At 38.4% G+C, this 27,538-nt stretch overlaps 2 protein-coding genes across 2 annotated transcripts in view; one reads left to right on the top strand and one right to left on the bottom strand.

Annotated features, from left to right (window-relative positions):
* Positions 1-27,538, top strand: part of Cad74A (cadherin-74A) — a 355,590-nt gene that overhangs the window by 190,024 nt on the left and 138,028 nt on the right. The window contains exons 15-18 of the mRNA XM_068224966.1: positions 1,562-1,846; positions 6,805-6,988; positions 16,950-17,176; positions 25,581-25,707. Of these exons, the coding sequence (XP_068081067.1) occupies positions 1,562-1,846; positions 6,805-6,988; positions 16,950-17,176; positions 25,581-25,707 (823 nt within the window). The remainder of the gene's footprint in view (positions 1-1,561; positions 1,847-6,804; positions 6,989-16,949; positions 17,177-25,580; positions 25,708-27,538) is intronic.
* Positions 1-27,538, bottom strand: part of LOC136856809 (heat shock protein 68) — a 143,879-nt gene that overhangs the window by 11,724 nt on the left and 104,617 nt on the right. The gene's annotated exons all lie outside the window — the stretch shown is intronic.

The raw sequence follows: 27,538 nt of genomic DNA, 5'->3' as shown, positions 1-27,538 counted from the left end.
TTCACTGATAAGTAACTTTCAATTTCTTGCATGATTACCACAAGATATAAATCATAAAAATCAGGGCTTTTTAAAAATAGCCATATAAAAATGTTAAAACTCAAGTCCTGAAGTGCTCTTGGATGAAGAAAATGTACTGTTACTTTGTAAGCAAGATGAATTTACCTGGAGGCATATGGTCAGTAAATGGATAAGGACAAAAGGGATTGAAATACAAAAAAGAGATTTAAGCAGATTTGTAACACTGTATCTCAGGAAATAAATAGTGAATTGCAGTGTTATTTTTTGTTATTTTTCATGAATTTCTAGTTGGTTTCACAAGGAAGAGATTAATAACAGCATAAAAATGTGTTGCTACTCTAATCAATATTTATTTTATGTTCCTTTTGACAATTAAAATCCATTCATAATGCTATTCATAGCATACATCATCATCATTATCATTGTCACCATCAGATACTGATCAATCTCCTTTGGGAGGAAAGGCCTTCCGCCATTGCTTTCCAAATTCTTCAATCTCGGGCACTTTTCATCCATCCACAATGGCCCAACAATTTGCCTCACTTTATCAGACCACCCAGACAATGTACGTTCTCTTTTCTGTTGTCCAATTGTCTGTTGACAATTTCTCAGTGAAACGCCCAGTAAGCTTCTTTCCACCCTTTGCTGACAGACTAGAAGCTGGTTGACTCTTTTTTAGTTCAGACCATGTCTCAGCACCAAATATGAGAATGGCAGAACACAAGTGCTCATTACTTCTCTCTTGATATTAATGATGTTAAGTGGATAATATTGTTCTTGAGAATGAAGCTAAATGACTAGTATTTCTTCCAGGCAATCACTGTTCTCCTGATATCTTTATTCAGCCTGCTCTGAAAGGACACCATCTGGTCTAAATATACATATTCTTCAATATTTTCTACTGTCTCTCCATTCAGTTTTATTGGTTCCCTAAGGCTATTCATCATTTAATGTAGTCTTGGTTTAATTCATTTTCATTCGCTTATTCTGCTCACACAGGTCACTCAGCATAAACTAAAGCTCTGAGTGATTCTCTATAAACAGGATATCTGAAAATCTCAAGTTGGAAAGTTTTCTACTACTGATATTACCACAATGTAATATTTTTCATCCTTTCAGCTGACTCAGATTTGACTCAGTCATAGCATACAAACTGCCCTATTTTCTTACTCATTATCAGATCACTGTTGTTTGTTACTTGCTTGATATGTTATAATTCTGTGATCACCCAACCAAAAATTTTGTCTTTCTCCTAATGTCATCTGCATCAATCTTGGCATTTACTTGTTTCCTTTTCAAATTCTCTGTGACATGGACTCCTAATATTCCACACTGTAATTCACAGAAAGTATTGCTTGACCTCTTTTATGTCATATTTTTTAAAAAATACTCAATTAAGCAGGAAAACCACACCCTAAGATGCAATTTATGTCCTTTTATTTCCTCCTTCATATTCATTATAAATTGCTGGAGAAAAAAATATTTTTGACTTTGTAAGGGTAGTGTGGAAAGCTATTTACTGTTATATTCTCTGTTTTAGATCTACAGAACCCGCATAATGGAATCTGTACAGCACCCAAATCCCATTTTGACAGTGCGAGCAAGTGACAGAGATTCTAACAACAATGAAACTGGTTTTGGTATCATTAACTACTCCTTGACTGGTGAAAATGCTCAACTCTTCACAATTGATCCTGAAACTGGTGTAATTACAGTTAAACCTAATGTTACACTTGATCGTGAGCGGCAGTCTTCATTAAGATTCATAGTAGTAGCTACTGACACACCACAAGGTGGTTCCAATCAGCGAAAAGGCAGTGCAACGGTAAGACCCATGTGTAACATTTAATGACATATGAAGTACGCTGGTAAGTAAGTGACTTAACCCTCAAGTACTCACGTGACAGAAAGTTACGTAAATACTCGCATCCAGTCCTTTTGACCCTCAGTTATAAATGACATAAAATAAGGAAAATTATGAGATATGTGAGTGAAACAGCCTTACATAGAACTTTTAATTTAAAAATTTAATTCAATTACAGTAAAACCTCGTTAAGACGTTTCTGCAGTGGACTAGGAAAATGAAAGTGTTAAGCAAGAAAACGTACTGCTGAATACACAAATAGAAACTATCCAACAGAGATATGGAAACACTAGGTACGATTTTCCGATATAAGGGTATTTTATGTCACATATCTACGGGTACAGTGAAACTCTATGAGAAAGTATTAAAAGAGGTGAAAAGAGGACAAATATGAGAACTTATTCCGCTGGGGCTTATAACATAACAATAGTGCAATGAAAAGTGTTAAAAACATCAAACAACAAATATGAAAACATTTGAACGGGGCCCATAAAAATATCAAAGTATTATTGCAGTTCACTCTTTCTAAAACAAATGTTAGAGAAATTCTTTTATTTTGGACCAGTGGGTTATTGCACATTATTTTTCTGGCCACATACTTAGACAATGAATTGGCGGTTATATATGGCTATGTGCAACTGCAAGAGAATTACTTTGGTCGCCATTTTGAATTGAACTAAACTTCGACCGGCCAAGATCAATTCTAATGATCGAGTTGAAATTGGAAGGTGCGAGTTTCAACATTCCACCAACTCTGCGCGCTTAAAGATGTAGATGCCAGTCGACTTGCCGACAAACTTTAATTTTGTCTTCGTTAATAAGGAATTTCACAACTTTTTCCGTATCCATAATGAGGCTATCACAAGACAAATATGCACCACGCTGACCAAAATCACACAGTTATGTTCCAGATGTAGGCTATCGCGCGACTAGCTGGAAAATTTATAGTGTCCAATAACAAACCAAATATAACGGTATTAAATATTCGCTACCTGTCACTGTACAACTAAACATGAAATACATTTCTAACTTCTGAATGGAATGTGAAATACCAGCACAAACCGGCTCATTGTGTTATTCTGCAGTTTCAAAGCTAACTGGCAAGCAAAACTGAGCATTTCGGAAGTTAATGGCTTGCTCCCCGAAGGTGCAATTTATCCTGCAAGAATTCAAGGCCTTTTCCAGTTATCACGCAACTGCGGCAAGGGCTCTTACCCGAGTTTGAAAGCACATTCCTTCCACAAGGGATGATAAATAACACTTTCAGGGCTAGGAAAAATGTGATCGTACTATGCGGTAATAGCGAAAATTTGTGACATGAAAAGTGAGGTATTTTTATATAGATTTAATATGATGAGAATTCGGACTTTGAATTTATGACATGTTAAGCAGGAAAACGTGTTAATGAGGAACGCACTAACGAGGCTTCACTGTTTTTTTTTTTTTTTTTTTTTTTTTCACAAAGCATACAGATTTTATGGATGTTCTAGTGAATAAGGGCAAGCCTCATGTACATTAGCTGCTTCGCACACCCACTAAGCTAACATTTACAGAACTTGCATTATTCACATATTTACATTCGTACAGTAATTCATTCACTCAAAAACAATTTCACTCCCATGCACGTACATACGTAGATTTACAACATTTTTTTTACATTTACTGTAAATTGCGTTAGAGGCAAGGCTTTTATTTTAGGTGGCAGCTCATTCCAGAGTTGTGAGGACTGGCCATAGTAACCGGATTGGTAGTAGTTGGAGAGACAAGATTAACGCCTCTGCGGACAGAGCAAAAGGATAGGGTATGCCTTGTGCCTTGGTAGGTGTGCTAGTTACCAATCAATGAGCACAAATTGGCACACTGGGGTGAAACACTGGCAACAGGAATAAGTTAGCTTGAAAATTTATAATTTATTTATTTATAATTATTATTTATTTATAATTTATCATTTATTTATAATTTATCATTTATTTATAATTTATAAATTTATAATGTCCAACCCTTGTCCTGTTCCTCTACGAGCTCGGGTATGAAGTGAGCTGAATCTTCATAGTGAGTTTTTAAGACTGGATGCCCTGCCCGATGAATGTCCGCCACAGTTTGCCGACCATCGTTGAAGGCTTTTACCCAACGTGCCACTGTTCTGTAAGGCAATGCAGATTCCCTGCAAGCCTCTTGAAGACCTTGATGACACTGCCGTACTGTACGACCACTGGCACATTCAATTTTGATCCAACTCCGTAGTTCCTGTTTGGAAAACATAGTGACAACGTTATGTTAGACCGCTAGCTCACAAGTGACTGTGTTTCTCTCGCTTGTGATCACAGAGGTGATGTTGGAAGGGCGAGTCCATTTGCTCTGAGGTAAGATAGGTATGTAACCAATGTGTGCTATCAGCAACAATATTAGATTCCGTTGCATAGCGTCTCCACAGCAGCGTTGCCACTATTTAAGTTCCAACCTTCGTATTTCAGGTTCCCTATGGAAATTGATTTCTGTTACATAGTATAGGAGAAGATGGCATAAAGAGTCAAGGTTAATGGAGCCAGCGAGGGATTTTCGGAGGAAGATCAAGTTGGTTCTTTTGACAATGGTTTTTACTGAGGGGAGGTTAGCCGAATGAAGACACGAGTGGCAGGTTATTAGCCTCTCCGCCCAACTCTGTTTTTTTCTTAAGTTTATTTAGATTTGCGACTATGATGGGACTCCAGGCAGGAAAACCATAAGTTAATATGGATCTTACCATACTGATAGGTTGTTTCATAGTTTCCCTGATTTGAAACCTTTAGGTTCCTGCTAAGAAATCCCATAATTTTCACCACTTTTTGCCATGCCTCTGTCCGCAGGTTCCATTTTAAATCCCTTGAAACTGCTGTATTACGTTCTTATTTAATTCATACCTGTTCTCTAGGCAGTTTCATAATCTACTTATATAAAATAACATGTCCTGACCGACCAACTGACTGACTGATTCATCATCACCAAGCCAAAATTACTAGACTTATAGAAATACGATTTTACAGTGTTGGTGCTCACTAAGGGAGGATTTTTGGATATTCTGTTGCTAAGGGGGTGAAAAGGTGGGTGAATTTTTAAAATGAGTATATCTGTATCTCAAAAACTTAAGAGTTTAAAGATGTGGAAATTGGTATTTGATTCTCATTTAAAAATAAAGACACATAATTTTTTTTTTTGGAAAATCCACTTAAGGGAATAAAAATAAGAAGAAAAGGGGTAGCATCCTTTCTATGAGGATACTTATATCTCAAAAACTAGTTACAGACTTAGAAATTTTTTATTATTATTATTATTATTATTATTATTATTATTATTATTATTATTATTATTATTATTGTTGTTGTTGTTGTTGTTGTTGTTGTTGTTGTTGTTGTTGTTGTTGTTGTTGTTGTTGTTGTTGTTTCATACCTAAAAGATTCCCAACCATTCACTCTACTGAGTTAAATCACATATCACTAAAGCACAACAATTCAAATTCCATTGAATTAATTAATTGAATTAATGGAACTAATTTAAAATATGAAAATAAACTATAACAATAAAAATGCCCTTCTCACTGGATAGAAATGTATAACAAGATAGTTATATTTCATCTTCAATACCCCTGCAGGTAAAATTAGTATTGGAATATCCAGCATTCATAGGTTTAAATCATTTTCTAAATGTAAATGGCAGAATCTGGTTGAAATTCTCTAGTGGTGGTGGTGGTGACTTATTTTATTGGGATCACAAAGGAGAAAATGACTTACATCTTATTACATGAAGCTCATTGTTTTCAGTGGGAACAGGACTGGGTATTATTCTGTGGAAAGGAGAAGAGCAACCTTCAATATGAAAATAAGGAAAAATTCAGGGGTTCTTTAGACTGATATGTATAAGCAAACTGTGGCAGAACAGTGACAGTTATAAAGATTTATAAGCTGTAAATTTCATATTTGTTCCGTATTGAAGTGCAATTATAAGAAATAAATTGACAAGAGGACCACCTTTTCAATATTATATGTATGTCTGTTAGGTCATCAGCCCATAGGCTGGTTGGATCCTCAAATAGCACCACCAAAGGTTATGCGGTTATAAGAAAACCCCAAAAACCAATGGCAGCACCAAAAATGAGGCGTACTAGGCAAGATGAGGAGTGAGGTAGTTTGCCATTGCTTTCCTCACTGGGTCAGAAAGTACTATTGCAGCACGACTGACCCTATGAGCAGCACCTTTCATAACACTCAGATGCACTAGTCATGCTTTGAATGTCATTACTCAGCACTACCCATACCCCAGCAACTTCCATATTGTCACAGCCATGGATGTTGACTGGGACTTCAGTGGAAGCTACACTTTACTCTGGTCTGTGCCAAGAGATGGATGCAAAAATACTGTATCCATCAAGAAATGACAGCAGGCAGTCAATATTATATATCAAGTAAATAATATTACATCAGTCTTGAGACTAGTTTCAGCCACTTAGTGGCCATCTTCAGCCAAATAAAAATTAAACAGATTATGTGATAACTAAAACATATGTATACCAGACAAAGACAATGTTGCAGGAATAATTACAATATAAAAATGCATATAATAACAAAAATTATGGTTATGATCTTCTTGTCATAATATGTCTTTAAGTTGACTTGGGACTTCAGGTAAAGAAGTAAATCAGGAAATGATAGCCAGAATTAGGAATGAATAAACACACAGAAAATAAATTTAAAAGGAGAAAAATTATTTATGAGACTCACCCCTAATGTCTGATGTAGAACAAGCACTGACTTGCTGGAGGTAGGCAGGCCATGTAAACAAAGGAGTGGATAGGGAACAAGCACTCACATTAGAGGTGAGTGTTAGAAGTTGAATTCTTTATACTGTATATGATTTATACTTGTTCTTATGCTTTTATTATACAGGTGATGGTAGAAGTGCTCGATGTGAATGATAATGCCCCAGCCTTCAGCAAGTCTCTCTATTCAGCTGTAGTACCAGAAAACGTTGCAACTGGTTCTTCTGTTCTATCGATTACTGCTTCTGACCCTGATGAGGGACTGGGTGGAGAAGTTGCCTATGAATTACTTGATGAAGGAGATGCTAGTGGTAAGCATTGAAATCCTTGTGATTACTGATTGTCTTTAGGGAATGACTATTATTGTGTTTAGGAATGATAAAGAGGATAGTTTCCAGTCTCTGGAAATAATAAATACAACAATTACTCATGTACTGGTTAGCCCCTTATTATGAAATTTTTAAGCAAAAGTATTGAAGGGGGAAATCATGCAAGTCTTATCAGATATGGGAAAAATTGAGAAATAAAAAGGTTACAGTTATCCATCAATTTCTGACAGGAAATACAATATTATTTTATCTGATAAGTCAATAGAATACATTCTGCTATTACAAAAGTTGGTTGGGATGTCTTTCTACGGTGGTAGAATCCTCATAAATATTGCAAGTGATGCATTGCCCTGTTAAAAAGGAAAATGGCATGCTAAAATATATACTAATCTAAATGATATTAATGATGAAAATGGAGAAACAGCAAGAGTGATAGTTTGCTAAATACCACTAAAAATACTATTTAAAACTCAAGAAGTTAAAAAATAATTCTGTAATTGCTATGTTTACTGGCATACTGTATCTCATGCAGTGAGAATTATGTACAGTTATGATCAACCCTAAAACAATTTAATGTTTGCAACCATCATCTCTCTCACTTGTTCATCAGTATTTGTGACTCTGCCAACATCCTTACAAAATATGCTGTACTGACATTATGACCATGAATAGAGGGGAATGGCTGTCAGCTGTGGTCAGCTGGAAGTCGCACACCTGTATATCATACTACTAGCATGAGAAGAAATGTAAAACTTGAGTCATTCCAGAATGGAAACGAGTATTATCTTCATTCAACATTACAATATTAGAATGTGTATATCTAAAACAGCCTTATGTCAGTAAATACAGCAAAAAAAAAAAATAAATAATAATAAATAACTTAATTACGTTCTGTTGTTTATTTTGAGGTGCTGTCTTCCACATTTTCATCACCATCATGCCTGGCTCTGTAGCTAACTGATTAGCATGCTGGCCTGTGATCTGAGGGTTCCTGAGTTTGATTCCCAGGTTAGAGATTTTAGCTTTCATTCGTTATTTCCTCTGGCTTGGAGACTGAGTGTGTGTGCAGTCTGTAACTTAAGATTTCATCCTAGGGAGGGCCTCACAAACGTGCAGGTCGCCCATGGATGTCAACTCAAGAGACATCATGCATTTCTAGAGGCTACACACTGTAATAATAATAATAATAATAATAATAATAATAATAATAATAATAATAATAATAATAATAATAATAATAATAATAATAATAATAATAATAATAATAATAATAATAACAACAACAACAACTCTCTTCAGCTTATCCCAGATATTTCTGAGGTCGCTGGAGCCACCTAGGCTAATATTGATTTTGGCAGGGGGTTTAAGACCGGATGCCCTTCCTGACGTTACGTGATTCTTGAGATGAAAATCTTGATCCAGAATTGACCGGCATTCGAACCTCAGCCTTCCGGATGGGAACCCAGCAGCTAAGCCACTGAGCTAATCATGCCCCCAATAATAATAATAATAATAATAATAATAATAATAATAATAATAATAATAATAATAATCATCATTTACAGCCATTTGAGACTATGTTAAGCAACAATCACTCATTACTGGAAGTCTTCTTTGCAGCCCAGAATCTCTGCATTCTTTCTCTGGCAGCCTGTCTTCTTTCCTCTGTCCATCCTCTATTAATTTTCTGCTTGTCATGGAAGGCTCTGAAGATGTCGATCACTGATTTATACGTTGTTCGGTTTAGGATGTCTTCCCAATTTAATCTAGACTGCTCAAAATCCTTTCTTACCTCCCTGAACCATTTGTCGAAAACTTTAGGTCTACTGTCAAGTGTTTTAAAAATCTGTTTTGTCAGCCTCTTCTTGTCCATTTTGAACAGATGTCCATAAAATTTGAGTCTTCTCTTCTTCATTGACTCAATCAGTATATTTCTCCCCTTCCTCATAACCTATACTGGTCATCCACGATTTTTTGACCCATTATCTTCCGGAGGATCTTCTTCTCAAATTTCTCAGCTTCTCTTAGTTCCGACATTCCTGTCATTCGGAGTTTGGAGGCATTCACTGGCATACAGACACTCTGTTTTGATTACTGTATTGCAGTGTCTTAGTTTAGCTCAACTTGAGATGGCTTTCCTCTTGTACAGAGCATGTGTCCTACAAAAAGTAGCAGCTGTCTTCTCTTGCCTGGTGTAGTATGCTTCTCTCTCACTAGCTTTCAGCTGTACAATTTCTCCAAGGTACTCGAAGCTGTCAACTCTTTCTATCTTATCTCTGTCTTCAAGTGATGAGGGGCTGTTTTGATATTGGTCATATATATGGTTTTCCAAAGGAAATTTTATCTGCTTCCTGCTTTAGTATATTTATCTGCTCTGTAGCTGTGTTAGTGTTTCTAGACAGGATCACGAGGTCATCTGTGAATCCAAGGCAGTTGAACTTGATGCCATTTTCTGATCCTCCAATATATACTTGGTTGAGCAGTCCTTTCTTGTCCAGTTCCTTTTGCCATTTGCAAATGATCATTTCCAAAACAAAGTTGAAGAGTGTTGTATGTCCGGCGCTCTCTTCTCGCTCCGTCAGCCAGCTGCACGCGCGCCTGTGTATCATTCTGCTAGCTTCGACGCGCAGCCCTCAGTGCGCGTGCCTGACCATCGAGTGTACTATAAATAGGAGCTCCCTGCCCGCTCACTTGCCCACTTGCCCCGGTGTCCAGCTCCAGAATACACCCTACGTCGAGCACGGAGGCTACTCCTCTTGAAAATGTGCTTCGACCAGGTGGACTGAATTTCTGGCAGTACGAGGTTTCACCTCTGGTCACCGCTCCCTTACCTGTTTCCGCTGCCTATGTTCCGTAATTCTTTTACAAGCCATTTTCATTCCCTAACTTATGCAAGCTCCCTTAGTTTCGCTAGGTGGAATTTCTTCAATCAAATTGAACTTGCTTTTTAGGAATTCAGGCACTTCAACAAACAAGGACTCTCATGAACATTTATGTTAGTGTGCCAGATAGTTCTCGACTATCAACGTGTCAATTCACAAAGACTATCTTTTCAAGATAGAAGTGTATATAAAGACTGCAAACCTGTACATATTGTATAAAGACAGACTTTTCTCAAGATTCAATATTCCTTTTTGCTTCAAAATAAATTTCAGTTATTTGTGTAAATATCATAAAGTGAAGCAATAAAAGTTGTGTTCTGTAAACTTCAACCTTGGTTACAACACAACTCTATGGCGACGAGGTAAAAAAGCGACACTCCAATTCATCGGCCCCAGTCGCCAACTCTATGGCGACGAGGTAAAAAAGCTACAAACTACAATTCTTCAGCCCCAGTTGCCAACTCTATAGCGACGAGGTACACACGAAACCAACACTACAATTCAACGGGCCCAGTTGTCAACTCTACGGCGACGTGCTAAACAGCAACGACACTCCAACCAGTTCTGACACACAGCTTACCTTACTCTTTCTTGCACGCATCTCGCAATGGCTACTGCGGAACAACTCGCTACGGTTTTCCAAGCCTTACAGCAGCAACAACAACAGTTTATGCAACAACAACAGGCAGCATTACTTCAGGCTATTCAAGCTATTTCTGTCTCTACACAGCCATCAGCTATTCCTCCGTTCTCTGCTTTTGATCCAGCTAAGGAAGAATGGTCAGTTTATTTAGCCCGTTTACAACAGCATTTCATCTGCCATTCTGTCACTGATGATCAACGCCGCCGCGCACTATTTCTTAGTTCGGTTGGCAATGCTACGTGTGAATTACTACGTAAATTAAGTCCAGAAGAACACTTATCTGAGGTACCCTTCACGCAGCTCTTGGCCCGTCTCACGGAACATTATGCCAAAGCTCCTCACATAGTGGCTGCTCGCTATAAATTTTTTCAGAGCAGAAAGCAACCCCATCAGACACATACTGAATGGATAACTGAATTGCGTGGTCTAGCTAAACCCTGCCAGTTCATCTGCTCCAAGGACGGTTGTGGTTCATCCTACACTGATTCTCTCATTCGGGACATGCTAATTTTACATACTCCTGAAGACAAAATACGTTTTGACGCTGTCAAGCAGAGTAACCCTTCTTTAGAAGACGTCCAGCGTATTGCTACGGTTTATGAGCTTACTACCAAGACTGCCGCAGCCATAGCTTCTCCACATGAAGTTGCACAAGTCTCGCCTCAGGCCCGCAAGTCCTCTGCTACAGTGAACCGTACGGATAAGGCGCTCTCCACCAAGCATTCTCGCCAGGTTCCCTCTCGTAATACTACACGGAAGCTCAATTCTAAAAGCACCTCGAAGCTCCTGCCTTCCTGCCGAGGTTGTTTCAAGCATCATGAACGTCGTGACTGTCGTTTTTTCCAAGCTACTTGTGAACGATGTAATAAACTTGGACACATTCAGACTGTCTGTCAAAGTTCGCCCCGCCCTGCTAAGACTACTGCAGCGCGCCGGAAGCATATACAGCCCCGCCAAGACATGGAAGTTGATCAGATCAATCTTATTCTTCCCACAAAGGATTCTCACAAAATCATCATTCCTCTCTCATTCTCTGATCGATCTGTCGATTTTCAATTAGACACTGGATCACCTGTCTCTATTATTAACCTGACTACCTACCACGACTTAGGTTCACCTTCATGCTCTCCAGCTGACATCCAGCTCGTGACATTTAACAAGAAGAAAATTGACATCAAAGGTCAAATTAAGCTTCAGGCTAGTTATAAAGGAATTCAGAAGGCCATTCCTCTTCTCGTAGTTAACAACTACACTGCATCAAACATTATGGGCATGGATCTATTTAACTTATTTGGTTTCCAGATACATGACAACATTAACGTCGTATCTACATTGCATCCTACTTCTGACGTTACCGCTCTCCTAGCGCAGTTTCCTGAAGTCTTCGATTCTCAGCTCGGAACAGCACAAGACTATACAGCTCACATACAGCTGAAATCCGGAGCTAAGCCTCGCTTCCTCAAAGCACGTCCAGTACCCCTAGCACTTCAAGACCAGGTCACGAAAGAATTAGAAAGATGGATACAAACTGGAATTGTTGTACCAGTTACTTCTAGTCAATGGGCTACTCCACTCGTGGTAATCAAGAAACCGGATGGTAATGTTCGACTTTGTGGCGATTTTCGATCTACAGTCAACGCACAACTTGAAACCGATATCTTTCCTATTCCACGTCCAGAAGACTTATTCCGTCGTCTCTCTGGTGGACAATTCTTCTCTCGAGTTGATCTTAAAGAAGCATATCTACAGCTACTTTTAGACGAAGAATCTAAGAAATTTCTCACACTCAACACTCCTCTCGGACTGCTCCAGCTCCAGCGGCTCCCATTCGGTGTTTCATCCTCAGCGGCTATTTTTCAGCGCTATTTGGCTCAACTCACCGCCTCAATTCCCGGTTGTGCTAACTACCTGGATGATATTATTGTTACTGGAAAAGATCATCAGGAACATCTCACCAATCTCCGCCTTCTTCTCCAGAAATTGAAAGACAATGGCCTACGAGCGAATCTCGCTAAATGTACCTTCTTTCAGCCTCAAGTTCACTACCTCGGACATATACTTGATAAGAATGGAATTCGTCCTAGTATACAGAATGTCTCCGCGATAGTAAACATGCCAGCACCTCAGAACCTCAAGCAGCTTCAGTCCTTCATAGGCAAAGCGAACTATTACAATAAGTTCATTCCACGCTTCGCTACAGTGGCAGCTCCATTAAACGCTCTACGTAAAAAAGGTGTTAAGTTTCAGTGGACTCCGCAATGCCAACAGGCATGGAAAACAATCAACAACGCCTTACTTCAAGCTATACAACTCACTCATTTTCAGCCCGACAAGATCATCACGCTAGCTACTGACGCCTCAGACTACGGTGTCGGTGCAGTTCTCTCCCAGAAGGATCGTCATGGACACGAACGCCCCATCGCCTTCGCTTCGAAAACACTTAATGACCATCAACGTCGATACTCACAGATAGAGAAAGAAGCTTTAGCCATCATCTTTGGTATTCGCCGTTTCAATGAATATCTCTATGGCAACCATTTCCTGATCATTACCGATCATAAGCCTCTCGTACACTTATTCCATCCTGGTAATAAGATCCCAGAGAATTCCCTCAGAAAGCTTCAAAGATGGTCCATGTTCCTTTCTGATTATTCCTATCAGATTGTATATCGAGCCACATCCCAGCATTGTAATGCTGATGCCCTCTCCCGCTTACCCGTTGGTCCTGATACTGCCTTCGATTCTCAAGAATCTGAATGTCTTCAGTTGGACATAGAACTTGAAGATACTGTATCCAGTTTTCCTATTGATGCTACCTGCATAGCTAAAGCTACGGATAAGGACAGTACACTTGCTACTGTACGTAATTACATCCGCAACGGTTGGCCTCTTCAGAGCACACTTCCTGCCCACCTGGCACCTTATCATCGTATGCAGCATCGTCTCACGACTCGTGCCGGAGTTGTACTACTAGAAGCAGGCACCATCTTCCGAGTGGTTATCCCACTTAGCCTACAGAAACAAGTTCTCGAATTATTACACCAAAGCCATTGGGGTATCTCCAGAACAAAGCAACTCGCCCGTCAACACTGCTACTGGCCCGGTATTGATGCCGCCATCAAAAAACTAATACGTCATTGTGAGCAATGTCAAACGAATCAGAACGCCCCGTCTTCTGATCTTGCTTCATGGCCTCCTGCTACTACTCCATGGGAACGAGTTCACATCGATTTCGCAGGTCCTTTCCTCAATTCCATGTGGTTAATAGTCATCGATTCACTGTCAAACTTTCCATATGTAGTGGATATGCATTCGACTACTACAACCGAAGCTACCATTCGTGCTCTCCAGAAAATCTTTACTACAGAAGGTTTACCGCAAGTACTCATTTCGGACAACGGACCTCAATTTACAGCTACTGCTTTTCAGAACTTTTGTACACATAATGGCATTCGTCATATCCTAGCACCACCTTTTCACCCTCAATCTAATGGTGAAGCTGAACGCTTCGTACAAACATTTAAAAGAAGTATGAAGAAAGCTGTCTCTTCAGGCTTAACTAAAGACCAAGCCTTGCTCCAACTCTTAAACAACTACAGAACTTTACCCGGCGCTGATAATATCACTCCTGCACAGAAGCTCCATGGACGGCCTCACAGAACTTTACTTTCTCTGTTACAGCCTCTTCCGGCCCAGCATAAGACCTCACCAACGAAGTTCTCCCTCAACGACAAGGTCTACACCAGGACATTCAAATCCAACCCACTCTGGATACCTGGAGTCATCTGCAGATCTTTGGGTCATCGTCTATACGAGATACAGACTACGGAGAAACGTATCTGCCGCCATCAAGATCAGATACGTCTGCGCTACCGCCCCTGTCCAGCTATTGATGCTATTGCTAAACCAGATAAATCTATTGCTGAACGCGCTTTAGATCATTTAATAACAATGGGTTCCTTTCAGGACGAGACAGCGCCACTCCGCCCAGTTCCAGCTCCGGACAATACAACGGAAACATCAGCAGCTCCGCCCCAGCATCGCAGTCGCCGCCAGCGCCGCCGCCGTTTCACGCCGTACCGGCGCATTTAGGAGGGGAGGGTGTTGTATGTCCGGCGCTCTCTTCTCGCTCCGTCAGCCAGCTGCACGCGCGCCTGTGTATCATTCTGCTAGCTTCGACGCGCAGCCCTCAGTGCGCGTGCCTGACCATCGAGTGTACTATAAATAGGAGCTCCCTGCCCGCTCACTTGCCCACTTGCCCCGGTGTCCAGCTCCAGAATACACCCTACGTCGAGCACGGAGGCTACTCCTCTTGAAAATGTGCTTCGACCAGGTGGACTGAATTTCTGGCAGTACGAGGTTTCACCTCTGGTCACCGCTCCCTTACCTGTTTCCGCTGCCTATGTTCCGTAATTCTTTTACAAGCCATTTTCATTCCCTAACTTATGCAAGCTCCCTTAGTTTCGCTAGGTGGAATTTCTTCAATCAAATTGAACTTGCTTTTTAGGAATTCAGGCACTTCAACAAACAAGGACTCTCATGAACATTTATGTTAGTGTGCCAGATAGTTCTCGACTATCAACGTGTCAATTCACAAAGACTATCTTTTCAAGATAGAAGTGTATATAAAGACTGCAAACCTGTACATATTGTATAAAGACAGACTTTTCTCAAGATTCAATATTCCTTTTTGCTTCAAAATAAATTTCAGTTATTTGTGTAAATATCATAAAGTGAAGCAATAAAAGTTGTGTTCTGTAAACTTCAACCTTGGTTACAACAAAGAGAACCAAAAATAGCCCATCACCTTCTCTGACTCCTGTTTTGATTTCAAACTCTTTCATGAATTTTATTTTTGAACAGGTGTCCGTTAATGTCTGCTTAATAATTTCCATTGTTTTGGCGTCTGCTCCGAATTTGATCAGTATGCCAAACAGCACTTTCCTGTCAAGTGAATCATACACTTTTTTTGAAGTCTACGAAGACCACTACCAAATCTTTGGAGATGTAGTTTTCCAGTACTCTTTTCAGGCTCCAGATCTGCTCCACACATGATCTTCCTTTCCTGAAGCCCACTTGATATTCTCCAACCTGATGATCTATTTGTTCTACTAGCTTTATCTCCAGTGCTTTGGATAGTGCCTTGTATGTTATAGGAACAATGGAAATCCCATGATAGTTGTTAGGATCTGTTCTATCACCTTTCTAATGTAAAGGATGAATCAGAGCTGTTTTCCAATCAACAGGGATTACTTCAGATTCCCAGATCTTTTCCATTTCTTGCCTTAAAGTTTTAATTGTGATTTCTCCATCACTTTTCAGCATCTCTGCTGTAACTGAATCTTCACCTGCAGCTTTGTTATTCTTCAGTTCTGCAAATATTTTACAAAGTTCTGTTTTGTCTGGTGGGACTGAATTTTTATTCCTTTGTTTTGGATTTTTTGTAGGCCATTTATCTTTGGGCTCTTCATAATTTAGCATTTTCTCAAAGTATCTGGCCAGGATCTCAAAATTTTCATCCTTGTTCACTGCCAGTTTTCCATCTTCACTTTGAAAACTCAAGCTTGATACTTGATACCCATTTAAGTGTTGCTTGGCAAGCCTGTAGATGGTTCTAATATTGTTTTTCTTAAATTTTGTCTCAATACTGCAGATCTCCTCAGAGATTTGGTTTCTTTTGGCTTGCTGGAGGTTCTTTGCACACCGCTTTTTAAGTCTCAAATTTGTCATTCACTTTGTCCGCATGCCATGCTTTGTATGCCTCGTCTCTTCTGTCAGTTGCCTCATCACAGTCTTTAGTCCACCATCGGTGTATGCGTGTATGTTGTAATGGCGCAATTTCCTTGGCTGCATTTGCCATATTTTCCCAGATATCTGCCCAGGTGTCGACTTTCCTTTCCTGCAGCAGTCTTTGAAACTCATTTCTGTTATTATGCAGCTTTTCACAGTTTAGCTTTATCACCCTATTTAAATGCAGTCTTTTTGTTTAATGGAAGAGGCCTGAATTTTATGCGTATCAAGAAGTGATCTGAGTTTAGACTGGCTCCTTTCCAAACTTCTACATTCATAATTTCTCTAGTGTTTCGTCCAGAGATGGATGAGATTATTATTATTGTTATTATTATTATTATTATTATTATTATTATTATTATTATTATTATTATTATTATTATTATTATTATTATTATTATTATTATTATTATTATTACTGACTTATTTTTTACTTTTGTTGTTATTTGTTGCTTTTGATTTCTAAGTTGTTCAGTCATTGAAATCATTCAAAATATAACTATGGAAAAGTAAATTATTCAAAGTCTGGATGAGGTAATTTGTAGTATACATATTGATCTTGAACATATTCTCATCCTCATTGAAGTTTTACCATCCTCATTGTATGCTAAATATATTTTCTCTACAGGTTTATTTTCTATTAATCACACAACTGGACGCATTGTTACACGTAGAGCACTGACTGGCAAAGGTCGAACAGAGCCATATCACCTCATTTTGAGAGCTCAGGATTCTGGTACTCCTCCTCTCTCAACTGATGTGTCTCTCAGCATCTATATTGGTGATGTTTTCAGCAATGATGGAGTCCCAATATTTATACGTCCCACTTTAGAGGAGATTGCACAAGTATCTGAGGTAAGTTCAATTCAGTATCCAGATGTGCTTGTATTTTCCAATACTGATTACTTATTTTAGTCAGTGGCTCTTGATAATAAATGTTTTGTTCCAGTGGAGTATTTTGAAATTACTTTAAGTTAAGGTATATTTCAGGAGAGATAGAAGCCTCAAAATATTTTTGTCTTAAAAATATAGAATTTATAGGAATAGGATTAAATTTAAGTATGTAAAGGGTAATTAAGGAAAGTGATGCCACTTACTCATCTCTAAAAATCTTAATATTCTAGAATTTTAGTGAATTGACACTTATGGAGTTGTATGGTTTATCTACAGTAAGTAGACGATGGTTTCCTAGTTGTATTTTGCCTTAATACAATAATCACTACCATCATCTTTATCTACCTATATCTTGAAATGTGTGAGATCGCTGTGAGGTTGACATTTTTCTGCCAGCATCGTGTATGGTACCAATGCACTGTAAGCACATCCTACAAATGATTTTGAACACTATTATCGTTCCCGCCATGTGACTATAGATCATTCAATCATTTACTGTATGACAGTCTACCCTGTGACTATGTTAGATGTTGTGTCAAATGACCAGGTATAGTAAAACACAAAATTAATGCTTAAATCTACAATACACTGACAAGGAGAGCATAAGAAACAGCTAACTGGAGAAGTAAAGTACTCTAAGGCATTCTTAATACAAGTCTCACTCACAGCTGTGGCGTAATGCATGTGGTAAAATTCTAGTCCACCATTTAACAGAACATAGTATTGATAACTCGAATCCTACATCATGTAAACATTTTTTACGTTGATATGAAGCTTCAGTGCATAAACACAGACCAGTGTGTGCCACACACACAAGCAGTAAAATGCTGTTATTATCATTTCATGGTTCGTGGAGGGGGTAACTGTAGTCACATCCTAGTTCGTGAACCATGGGCAACAATTGAGTGACCTAGTAAGTGGTCCTGAGAGCCGGGATACCAGTTGCTATGGAAAGAGAGTAGGCATCTCTGATATATTCAGAGTAATGGCACTCCTTGTGGTCAGGTAGCTAGGATTGTACAATGCACCAGTGGTCCCTAACACTTTAGAGGAGAGATTCCCACTGGGACTATGTGTAAGTAAATGTAGCAATTCTGCTTCACAGACTTTTCACCAAGCACAATCAGAATGTTTTAAGCAAGCCTTGGTCCTATGGAAGTAATGGAGTCCCACTTCCACTTGACAGGTGAGGGACTACATAGAAACAACTTGGCAAACAAAATGGAATTCGATGGGGAGCTATCAATATTAAAGGGGCTTGTGGAAGAAGGAAAGCAGAACTGGCTGAGCAGGCAAAGAGGGTGCATCAGATGTGTTAGAAGTTAATGCTATTTGCTTTACGTCGCACCGACACAGATATGTCTTATGGCGACGATGGGATAGGAAAGGCCTAGGAAGTGGAAGGAAGTGGCCGTGGCCTTAATTAAGGTACAGCCCCGGCATTTGCCTGGTGTGAAAATAGGAAACCACAGAAAACCATCTTCAGGGCTGCCGACAGTGGGGCTCGAACCCACTATCTCCCGATTACTGGATACTGGCCGCAATTAAGCGACTGCAGCTATCGAGCTCGGTAGTTAATGATATTTGGGTAAGCAGAAATACCAAGGAAGAGATAGGAGTATAAAGTGTACTAGACGGGTGTTAAAATGGGAAGGGCAGAGTGTGGGGTAGGTGTGAAAATGGGAAACCACAGAAAACCATTTTCAGGTCTGCCTGCAATGGGGTTTGAACACACTATCTCCTGAATGCATGCTCATACTGTAGCTGCGCAACCATAACCATATGGCTGACTCGCTCAGTCTTGTCAGTGTATAAAAGATTGCAAATGTTTTGTTGTCTAGAGATGAAGTTCAGTCAAAATCAATCATCACTGATTTCCTTTCAAGATTGTTACTGATGTGCCAGATTCCCCTCAGTTGTTTACCTACTATCAAATGATTTCAAAGAACTTGGAAATTTATCAAACATTTCCCTTGATAAATTATTCCAATCCCTAATTACTCTTCCCATAAATTAATATTTGCTCCAATTTGTCTTCTTGAATTCCAACTTTATTTTCATATTGCAATCTTTCCTATCTTTAAAAGTTTCACTCAAGTTCATTTGTCTACTAATGTGTCTTCCATGCCATCTCTTCACTGACAGCTTAGTCATTAGTTAAGCAGCTAATCTCCTATTCCCAAGTTTTCCCACCCCAAAGTTTGTAACATTTTCATTACACTAGTCTAGTCCAATAGCCTTAATTTTTGTGAACAGTCTCCCATGAACTACCCTTTCAAAATCCTCGGATAGGTCAATAGTGATACAGTCCGTTTGACCTCTGAATCTAAAATAACTCTTATACATTGCTAGAATTCTACAAGTTGAGCCTTTATGGAATAGCCTTTCTGAAACCCAAACTGCCTTCTATCAAATGAGTTAGTAATTTTGCAAACGTGTCTAATGTAGTCAGAAAGAATGCTCTCCCAGAGCTTACATGCAACACATGTCAAGATGACTGGCCTGTAATTATCCACTTTATGTTTATCACCCTTTCCTTTTCTACACTGTACGAAATGTAGCATGATCACACTGCTGTTCATGTCATAGCTATTCATGTCGGCAAGTTGTTCCTCAATCGTCACTTTTATTCCTTTGGGGTAGGTCAAGTCAACAAGCTCTAAGATGGTGAGGCTGAAAATATCTATAAAACAGCAGGCAGAAGTCCGGCTCTATGGCTAAAGGGTTAGCGTGCTGTCCTCTCGTCATAAGGGTCCTGAGTTCGATTTCCGGCATGGTCTGGAATTTTAACCAACATTGGTTAATTACGCTGACAAATTGTAAATTGTGTAATCAGCACCTGGAATGGCAAAAGGATGATGTCTTAAACAAGCACATCAAAAGCTGAGGACATGTCAGTGCAAAAGAATGTTTTAACAATAAATCAGTAGAGAAGCAACATGGAATAAAGCGTGGCAAGCCATCATACAAATGATGCAAGAAAACGTGAAAAGTGTTTTTTTTAAGACACAGTAAAGGTTTTTTGGAGACGAACATCCCTCTACACAAAGTGGACCATCCAGCTTTTTGGGAGTACTTGTCAAAGAATGTACCTTATTTTACGATTGTATTGGTGTTTGCACTTTACGGAAGATGTCTAAAATGTTTTGAAAACTGAAAATTAAATTAAACTATAGAGTTAACATAAAGTGGCCAATATTAATTATTGTAGGACAATACAAGATCTAGTGCGTAAGTTGTTTTAGTTAATTTATTTCAATTCTGCATTCAGGTACATGCCAGGATCGGGACATCTGCCAAAGGCAACTACATTGTAACATGAATACGTACCTCACAATGAAAGCTGAGATTAAGGAGCTCCTATAAGAAAAGTCAATTGTCATAGTTGCTGACAAGACTTCAAACAGGCAGGGAAGATGTGTTTTCACATTTTTAACCCGATCAGTGTGTGACAAAGCAAACCAGGAAGTATTTCTAGGTAGTTGTAGATTTCTTGACAAAGCTTGTAACAGGGCAATCACTGACACTTTGAAAGAATATATCTTATATGAAAATTTACTTGTAGTTTGGTAACAGATTCAGCTCAGTACATGGGGACATACTTTAGTTGGTAACCATCTTATGCACTTTTAGCGTTTTGTGCACAAGGTAAACTTAGTTGGAGATATAATTTTAAAAGAAATGTCACAGCTAAATGAGTTTGTATCCAAATTGAAAATGGCTTTTTCACATTCAAGAAAAGTAAAATGTGCTTACATTAATATTCTCAAGGGAAGTTATCAAAATCTTCCAGCAGAAATATTTCCTTTCCCCATGCTCACATGCTGGAATTCATGGTTTCATTCTGTGGAATATGCTAACAAGTTTAGATGTTTTCAAATACAGTTGAACCTGCTTTATACGTAACTCTGTTCTATGTAATTCATATTTGTATGTAATTTCCTTTAGGTCCCGGCAAAATATAATTTAAAAGCATCTTAATTAAACCTTATTTATACGTAATCCGTTTATACGTAATTCGTTGTTATACATATTAAGTGTCAGTGAAATATAACTGACTTTTGCGTGATTGTAAAGGAATGTGCTTTCTAAAAAAAACTACTGTATATACGAAGTTTCCTCTTTGTCGGCGAAGGCGGAAGTAGAGCGATCGGGTTTCGGTACTGAAACAGAACACAGAGTTTCGCCGAGTGACATTGTTGACCCTTACTTACTGGCGCCTTAACAAAGGCGAGTCCCCTTCGCTCCTCCTCTACCTTCGTCGTTTTTGACACGCCGCCAAAGATTAAGATACATTATAAGCAAAGTGCTCGGTTTCGGTGCGGAAACAAAAGAAAATACAGTAAATTTGTTCGAATATGAGAATTTCTTTCATGGGAACAACGGAGAAGTAAAAGGTCCACGATGCCGGTATCTGGTGTTTACTGTTGAGCAGTAATTTTGTCATTCACTTGCTTTTGATTAGCCATGGAGAACAGAAAAAGGAAAGCTTATACGAGAAGTGGACGCTAATCCACACAAAACAGAAACTGAAATCGCTTCAGATTTAGGGATTGCTTATACCACACTATGTACAGTCATCAGTAAAAGAAACGCTATTTTGGATGAGTTCTTAAAACTGGGTTTCAAAATCAGCAAAGCGCAGCCGTCAGCAAGAAGGATGGTACGTAGATTTGGAGAAAGCACTTTTCATATGGTTCCAGCAAAAGCGGGCTGCAGCTCTACCAATTTGTGGAGACATGCTGAAGGCAAAGGCGATAGATTTAGCTAAAATGATGAGTATCACTGCTGCTTTCATGGCTTCACCAGGATGGCTACAAGGATTAAAAGATCGTCATGGAAACACAGGGAGAACAATTTGCGGTGACTCAAAATCTGCGGACGACGTCACGGTGCAACACTGGAAAGAAGAGGTTCTGCCGGGTATCTTAAGCGATTATCAGTCTCCAAACATCTACAACTGTGATGAGACCGGCCTATTCTACAATCTCCTTCCTAATAAAACATTAGCTGAAAAAGGTGACTCATGCCATGGAGGGAAGAAAAGTAAAATTCGTGTAACACTACTTCTCGCCACCAATGCAGATGGATCGGACAAACTTCTCCACTTGTGATAGGAAAATCGAAGAATCCAAGGTGTTTTAAGGGTGCGAAAACAAAACCTAAGAAATATGATTCCAATGGAACAGTGGTTGAAAAAACTGGACATTAAAATTAAAAAGAAACAGAAGAAGATCCTTCTTCTTATGGATCGATGTGCAGCACATCCATCTCAAATCATTCTGGAGAATGTCCGAGTGGAATTTTTCCCTCCTAACTGTACCAGTTTTCTACAACTACTTGATTTGGGCATCATTGCAAATTTCAAAGTGCATTATAGAAAAATTCTGGTTCAACATTTAATAACACTGAGTGATGCAGGAAATGAACCTCTCTCTCCATTAATTTGCTACAAGCCATGGACTTTATTTCGGCTGCCTGGAAGCAGGTGTCATCCTGCACAATCAGCAACTGTACCCGCAAAGCTGGTGTCTTATTAGAAGAGGCTGCCTCTAATGATGATTATGGAGACGAAGTTTTGTCTGGCAATAAGCTAACGCTACCGGAGGGTGTAGAATTCTATACTTTTGTGCATTTCGATGGCAATTTGGCTGTATGTGGAGAACTAAAAGAGATTATTGCTGAAGTATGCCAACAACGCGGCGATGATGGACGAGCTACAAGCGATAGTGACATTGGAGATGGAGATAACGACTTAAATCTTGGCACCTGAACTGAGTGAAGTGTTAAGTGCAATCAAAGTGTGTAGGTGTTACATCAGTGTGAAAAGTTGTAGTGAAAATGCTTTAAATTCATTACTAAGCTTGCCAAAGGAGGTTTATACTCTTAATGCACGGAAAGTGAAACAAGCCAAACTACCTGATTTCTTTAAGGCTGGGCCAAGTTCAAAATAATATTTTCTTTCTTAATGCATTTATTATTTGCAAGTATTACACATGTAGGTCTATTCCATTGATTTTTCAGTAAATATGTGATGTATTGCATAAGTCCAATTTCTAAGTAATTCTGAGTTATAGTTTTTTCTCTTCCCCTTGATATACGTATAAGTCAGGTTCAACTGTATTGCTTTTCAATCTCTGGATGAAAATTTGTTAAACAGCAGTTCTTCATCCCTTTTAAATATTTTTAATGATGAATGTCATTATTTTGAAGTAGAGTGTCAGGGTAAATTTTGTGACTCAGGTCTCAGTCACAACTAGTAAATTAATTACCTAGTTGGAGGGCTCTTTCTACCATTTTGCACATAAGTTGTTGGATGAGTCGTTATCTTTTTGCAGTGTGTTACAAAGTGCGCTGGAGGATGCTTACTCACTGATATGTTATGGACTCTTTTTCAAAAGGAAGTGCAAAAAGCAAAATGAAAAACATGTTTATGGAGTGTATACTTAAGTGCAACAAAAAGTTGAGCTGTCACATGGTAGAAAATGCAACAAATTGTTTCCTCTAAGAGATTGGTGAGCTTTTTAATCCTGTCACTACTGGCTGAGTATTGTCAGAAGATTTGAAATATTTAAGTGAACGTAACAGAAAGATCCCATTTTAAGGGGGGAGATGTTAATATAGAAAGTTTTGTTGAGGGATATGAACACTCCCAACTGGTACCAATTACGCCAGAAAATAAAGATACAGACTGCCTGCAAATGCTGTTGGCATTAAGGTCAAATACCCAGAATTTGTCCAAGAAGTTCTGCAGTGTATTTAAGCTTCTACCAACAGCATAAATGCTGAAAGATATTTCATTGTATGTAACAGGAGAATACGAATGACAGAACAAAATATTGAGGTATGTTCTATGATTTCATTTAACTGTGTTACTGATTCATTTGATCTTATTGTCAAAGTAGTACCAATGCTCATCAGGTTAAACATTTACTCATTTTCACATTAATGTCATTTCAAAAGATGTTACTTGATTATAAGTATCATCCCATATGATTCTTTTTCACCAAAATGTTATAAACAGCTAAATTGGAAATGTATAAATGCTACAAAATGCTAAACATTCAAATTAAAATGCTAAATTTCTTATTTCAAAATGCTAAAAATCATCACCCCTCTGATTATCTTATCAAATAATTTTGTATCAGTGTCAGCATCACCCTTTCCAGGCATCCCAAGAACATCATCTTTGGAGATGAGCCTTACAGTAAGGATTCCATGTTTGTAATCTCTAACTTTTTAGTAGTTTATAAATTCTTCTTTCAACAGTATGAATTGTCTCCCTCCTTCCTTTCTATCCTGTCTTTATGATAAACACTCCAGTTCCATGAGACAATTTCTGCATCCATATCATTACTTCTCAGCCATTACAATTACTCCTATTACAATACCTGGTAAATATATATCTGGTGTATGGATGTAGTCCGGCCCTGTGGTGTAGGGGGCAACACGTCCGCCTGTCACCCAGTGGCCCCGGGTTCGATTCCCGGCCGGGTCAGGGGTTTTTAATTGTAATGATTAATTTCCCTGGCCTGGGGACTGGGTGTTTGTGTTGTCCTTAACATTCCTTTCCTCACATTCAACACATTACACTTCCGCCATTACATAATATATGCAGTTTCCTCACATATGGCGCCAGTAGGGGCAAAAAATCTACATAGGTCGATGCTCCGAAAAGATAGCATTTTTATTATTTAAAAAAATATTTATGTATGTATGTATGTCCAACCCTTATCCCATTTCTCTACAGGCTTGGGTATAAAGTGAGATCAACCTCTCTAGCGAGATTTTATGACTGGATGCCCTTTCTGATGTCAACCAAGTCAGAGGCGTTAATGAGATGAAATGAATAATGTGATATATGAAATAGTAGGAAGGGAGAGGATGAAACCTGGTGCCAGCATGTAGCCTACTCCTCTCGAATAGCACCATATGAATACTGCAGGGGGGTTTGGAATTAAACCCAGACTTTTTAAATCACTTAATTCTATTCCTGTCTTAACAGTAATTCTACAGTTTAACAATAACAACTTCATATCATCCTTACATGACTTCAGCTCCTTGTACTCTCATCACTGCTTACTATGCCACACAGAGCAAATGCCCGTCATTTACAAACTAGTGTATGACTACAGAAACTCACACCACAAACCATAAAATTTTGAATTCACATGTAAAATAGTTATTTTGGTGATTAAATCTCACTTTTACTAAAACTGATAAATGCCTTTAAATTCTGATATTATATTTGCCTGTATTTGATCTCTACATATTATAATAGCCAAACATTATATTGATTAAGTGTCTATTCAAATGTTATATAGAGTAAGTAGATTCTAACGTTCATATTTTCTCTCATTAACAGAACTCTTCTCTTGGTTCTCCCGTGTTCCAAGTAGTGGCTTCAGATCCAGATGATCCTAATACACCCAATGGAAAAGTTACATACAAATTTCTAGATAATGGAGTGAACACTGTAGCTTTCAAAATAGGTCAGTATAATAACAGCTTTATTTAAGGGTTATTTAAAAATAGGAAATCTATTCATAAAGCTGGTTCTTTGCAACTGTTAAAAATTGAGTAATATCCATTACCAAATACTTATTGTAAATTACTGACAGGTTCTATATTTTTTATCCATGCTCCATGTGGACATTGGGGAAGTGTCTTTTTGATTATATTTTGTATTATTTCAAAACTGCTAACTGGTTTGATACTAGGCAGTTTAGGTGTAGGAAATGTTATTTCAGAGAGGCTCAGATATTTTAGGTTCAGGAGGTCAAATGGTCTGTATCGCTATTGACCATTCCAAGGATTTTGATAGGGTAGATTACTGGAGACAACTGACAAAAATGAGGGCTTAGACAAAAGAGTGACTGAACGAGTGGCAAAGTTTCTAGAAAACAGAGGTCAGAGAATTAGAGTAGGTGAAACATTAACTGATCCTGTAACAATTGAGAAGGAATCCCACAAGGCAGTATTTTTGAACCGTTATGTTTTCTTATGTATATAAATGATATGAGTAAAGAACTGGAATCACACATAAGGAGGTGATGTTAGGCCTATACTGTACAGAGTAATAAATAAGTTACAGGACTGTAAGCAGCTGCAAAAAAGATCTCAACAATATTGCGAGATAGTCAGCAAACAATGTTATAATGATAGACAGAGTGAAAAGTCAAGTTGTAAGTTTCACCAAGAGGAATATTCCTCTCACTTTTAATTACTGCATTGATGGAGTGAATCCACCTCATGGGGACTACTGTAAGTACCTAGATATTGATGTAAGGAAATAGGTATCTTCACCAGGGTAATAACATACAAAATGAGGTTGTAAATAAGAGTTACAGATCTCTTAATTTAAGGGTTGTAAGGATGTTAAAGGGTAAAATCCCACTGGTAAGACCCCAATTGAAGAATGTAATGGTTCTAGGTATGGAACCCTCACCAAGATTACTTGATTTGAGAACTGGAAAAGATGGAAAGGAAAGCAGCATGATTTGTTCTGGGTGATTTCCAACAAAAGTGTAGTGCTGCAAAAATGTTGCAAACTTTGGGCTGGGAAGACATGGAAGTGAAGAGACGAGTTGCTCGACTGAGTAGTATGTTAAAAGGAGTAAAAAACACAATGATTCCACCTGATTGATACTGTTTATTTGCCTAAGGTAAATTAACCCTCCAGTTAGCCTTAAGAAATGACATGGACGGGCACGCAGCTCTTACAAAATATCACTTGAATGCACATTTTTGTGAAAAATATGAAAATCTGAGACCATTTTCATAAAATGAACTGGAGTAATAGTTGGTGGTAATGATTTGGTTTGAATTTTGTATCGATACAGTCAATCTTTTTACTATATCAAATTGTTTATTGGATGTCACAAAAGTACCTGGTTTCTGAATTCTGCAATACAGCTCAAAATCTCAAAATTAGATAACTGCATGAAATCCCAGCACCCTCGAAATCCTACGAGCATTTCGTCTACTGTGACAAACTCATTATGCAAATAATTTAATTGACAATTTTCGAGGAAGCTTGTATGCTATTCCCTAATAGCTGCTAACTTATCACATTGTTGTCGTTCTTGACGAGTGTGCACATTATCAAGTTGTAGTGCTGGAATGAAGAAACGAAATGGCTGGAGACTAATGGTAAATATTCATTCGTAAATCAGGGAATTGATGACTGGAATGCATTACCTGCAGCTGTCTTAAAGGCTTTTCCAAAAATTGTAAGATGCTTCAAGAATAGACTCCAGCATTCTGTAAATTGTATGTAAATTTTTATGTGATTATTATTATTTAGCGTATGGCTTATACAGA

This window comes from Anabrus simplex, chromosome 1 (genome assembly GCF_040414725.1).
Source record: "Anabrus simplex isolate iqAnaSimp1 chromosome 1, ASM4041472v1, whole genome shotgun sequence".
NCBI lineage: Eukaryota > Metazoa > Arthropoda > Insecta > Orthoptera > Tettigoniidae > Anabrus > Anabrus simplex.
The sequence above is the reverse complement of the archived record's forward strand: the minus strand, read 5'-3'. Positions and strand labels throughout refer to the sequence as shown.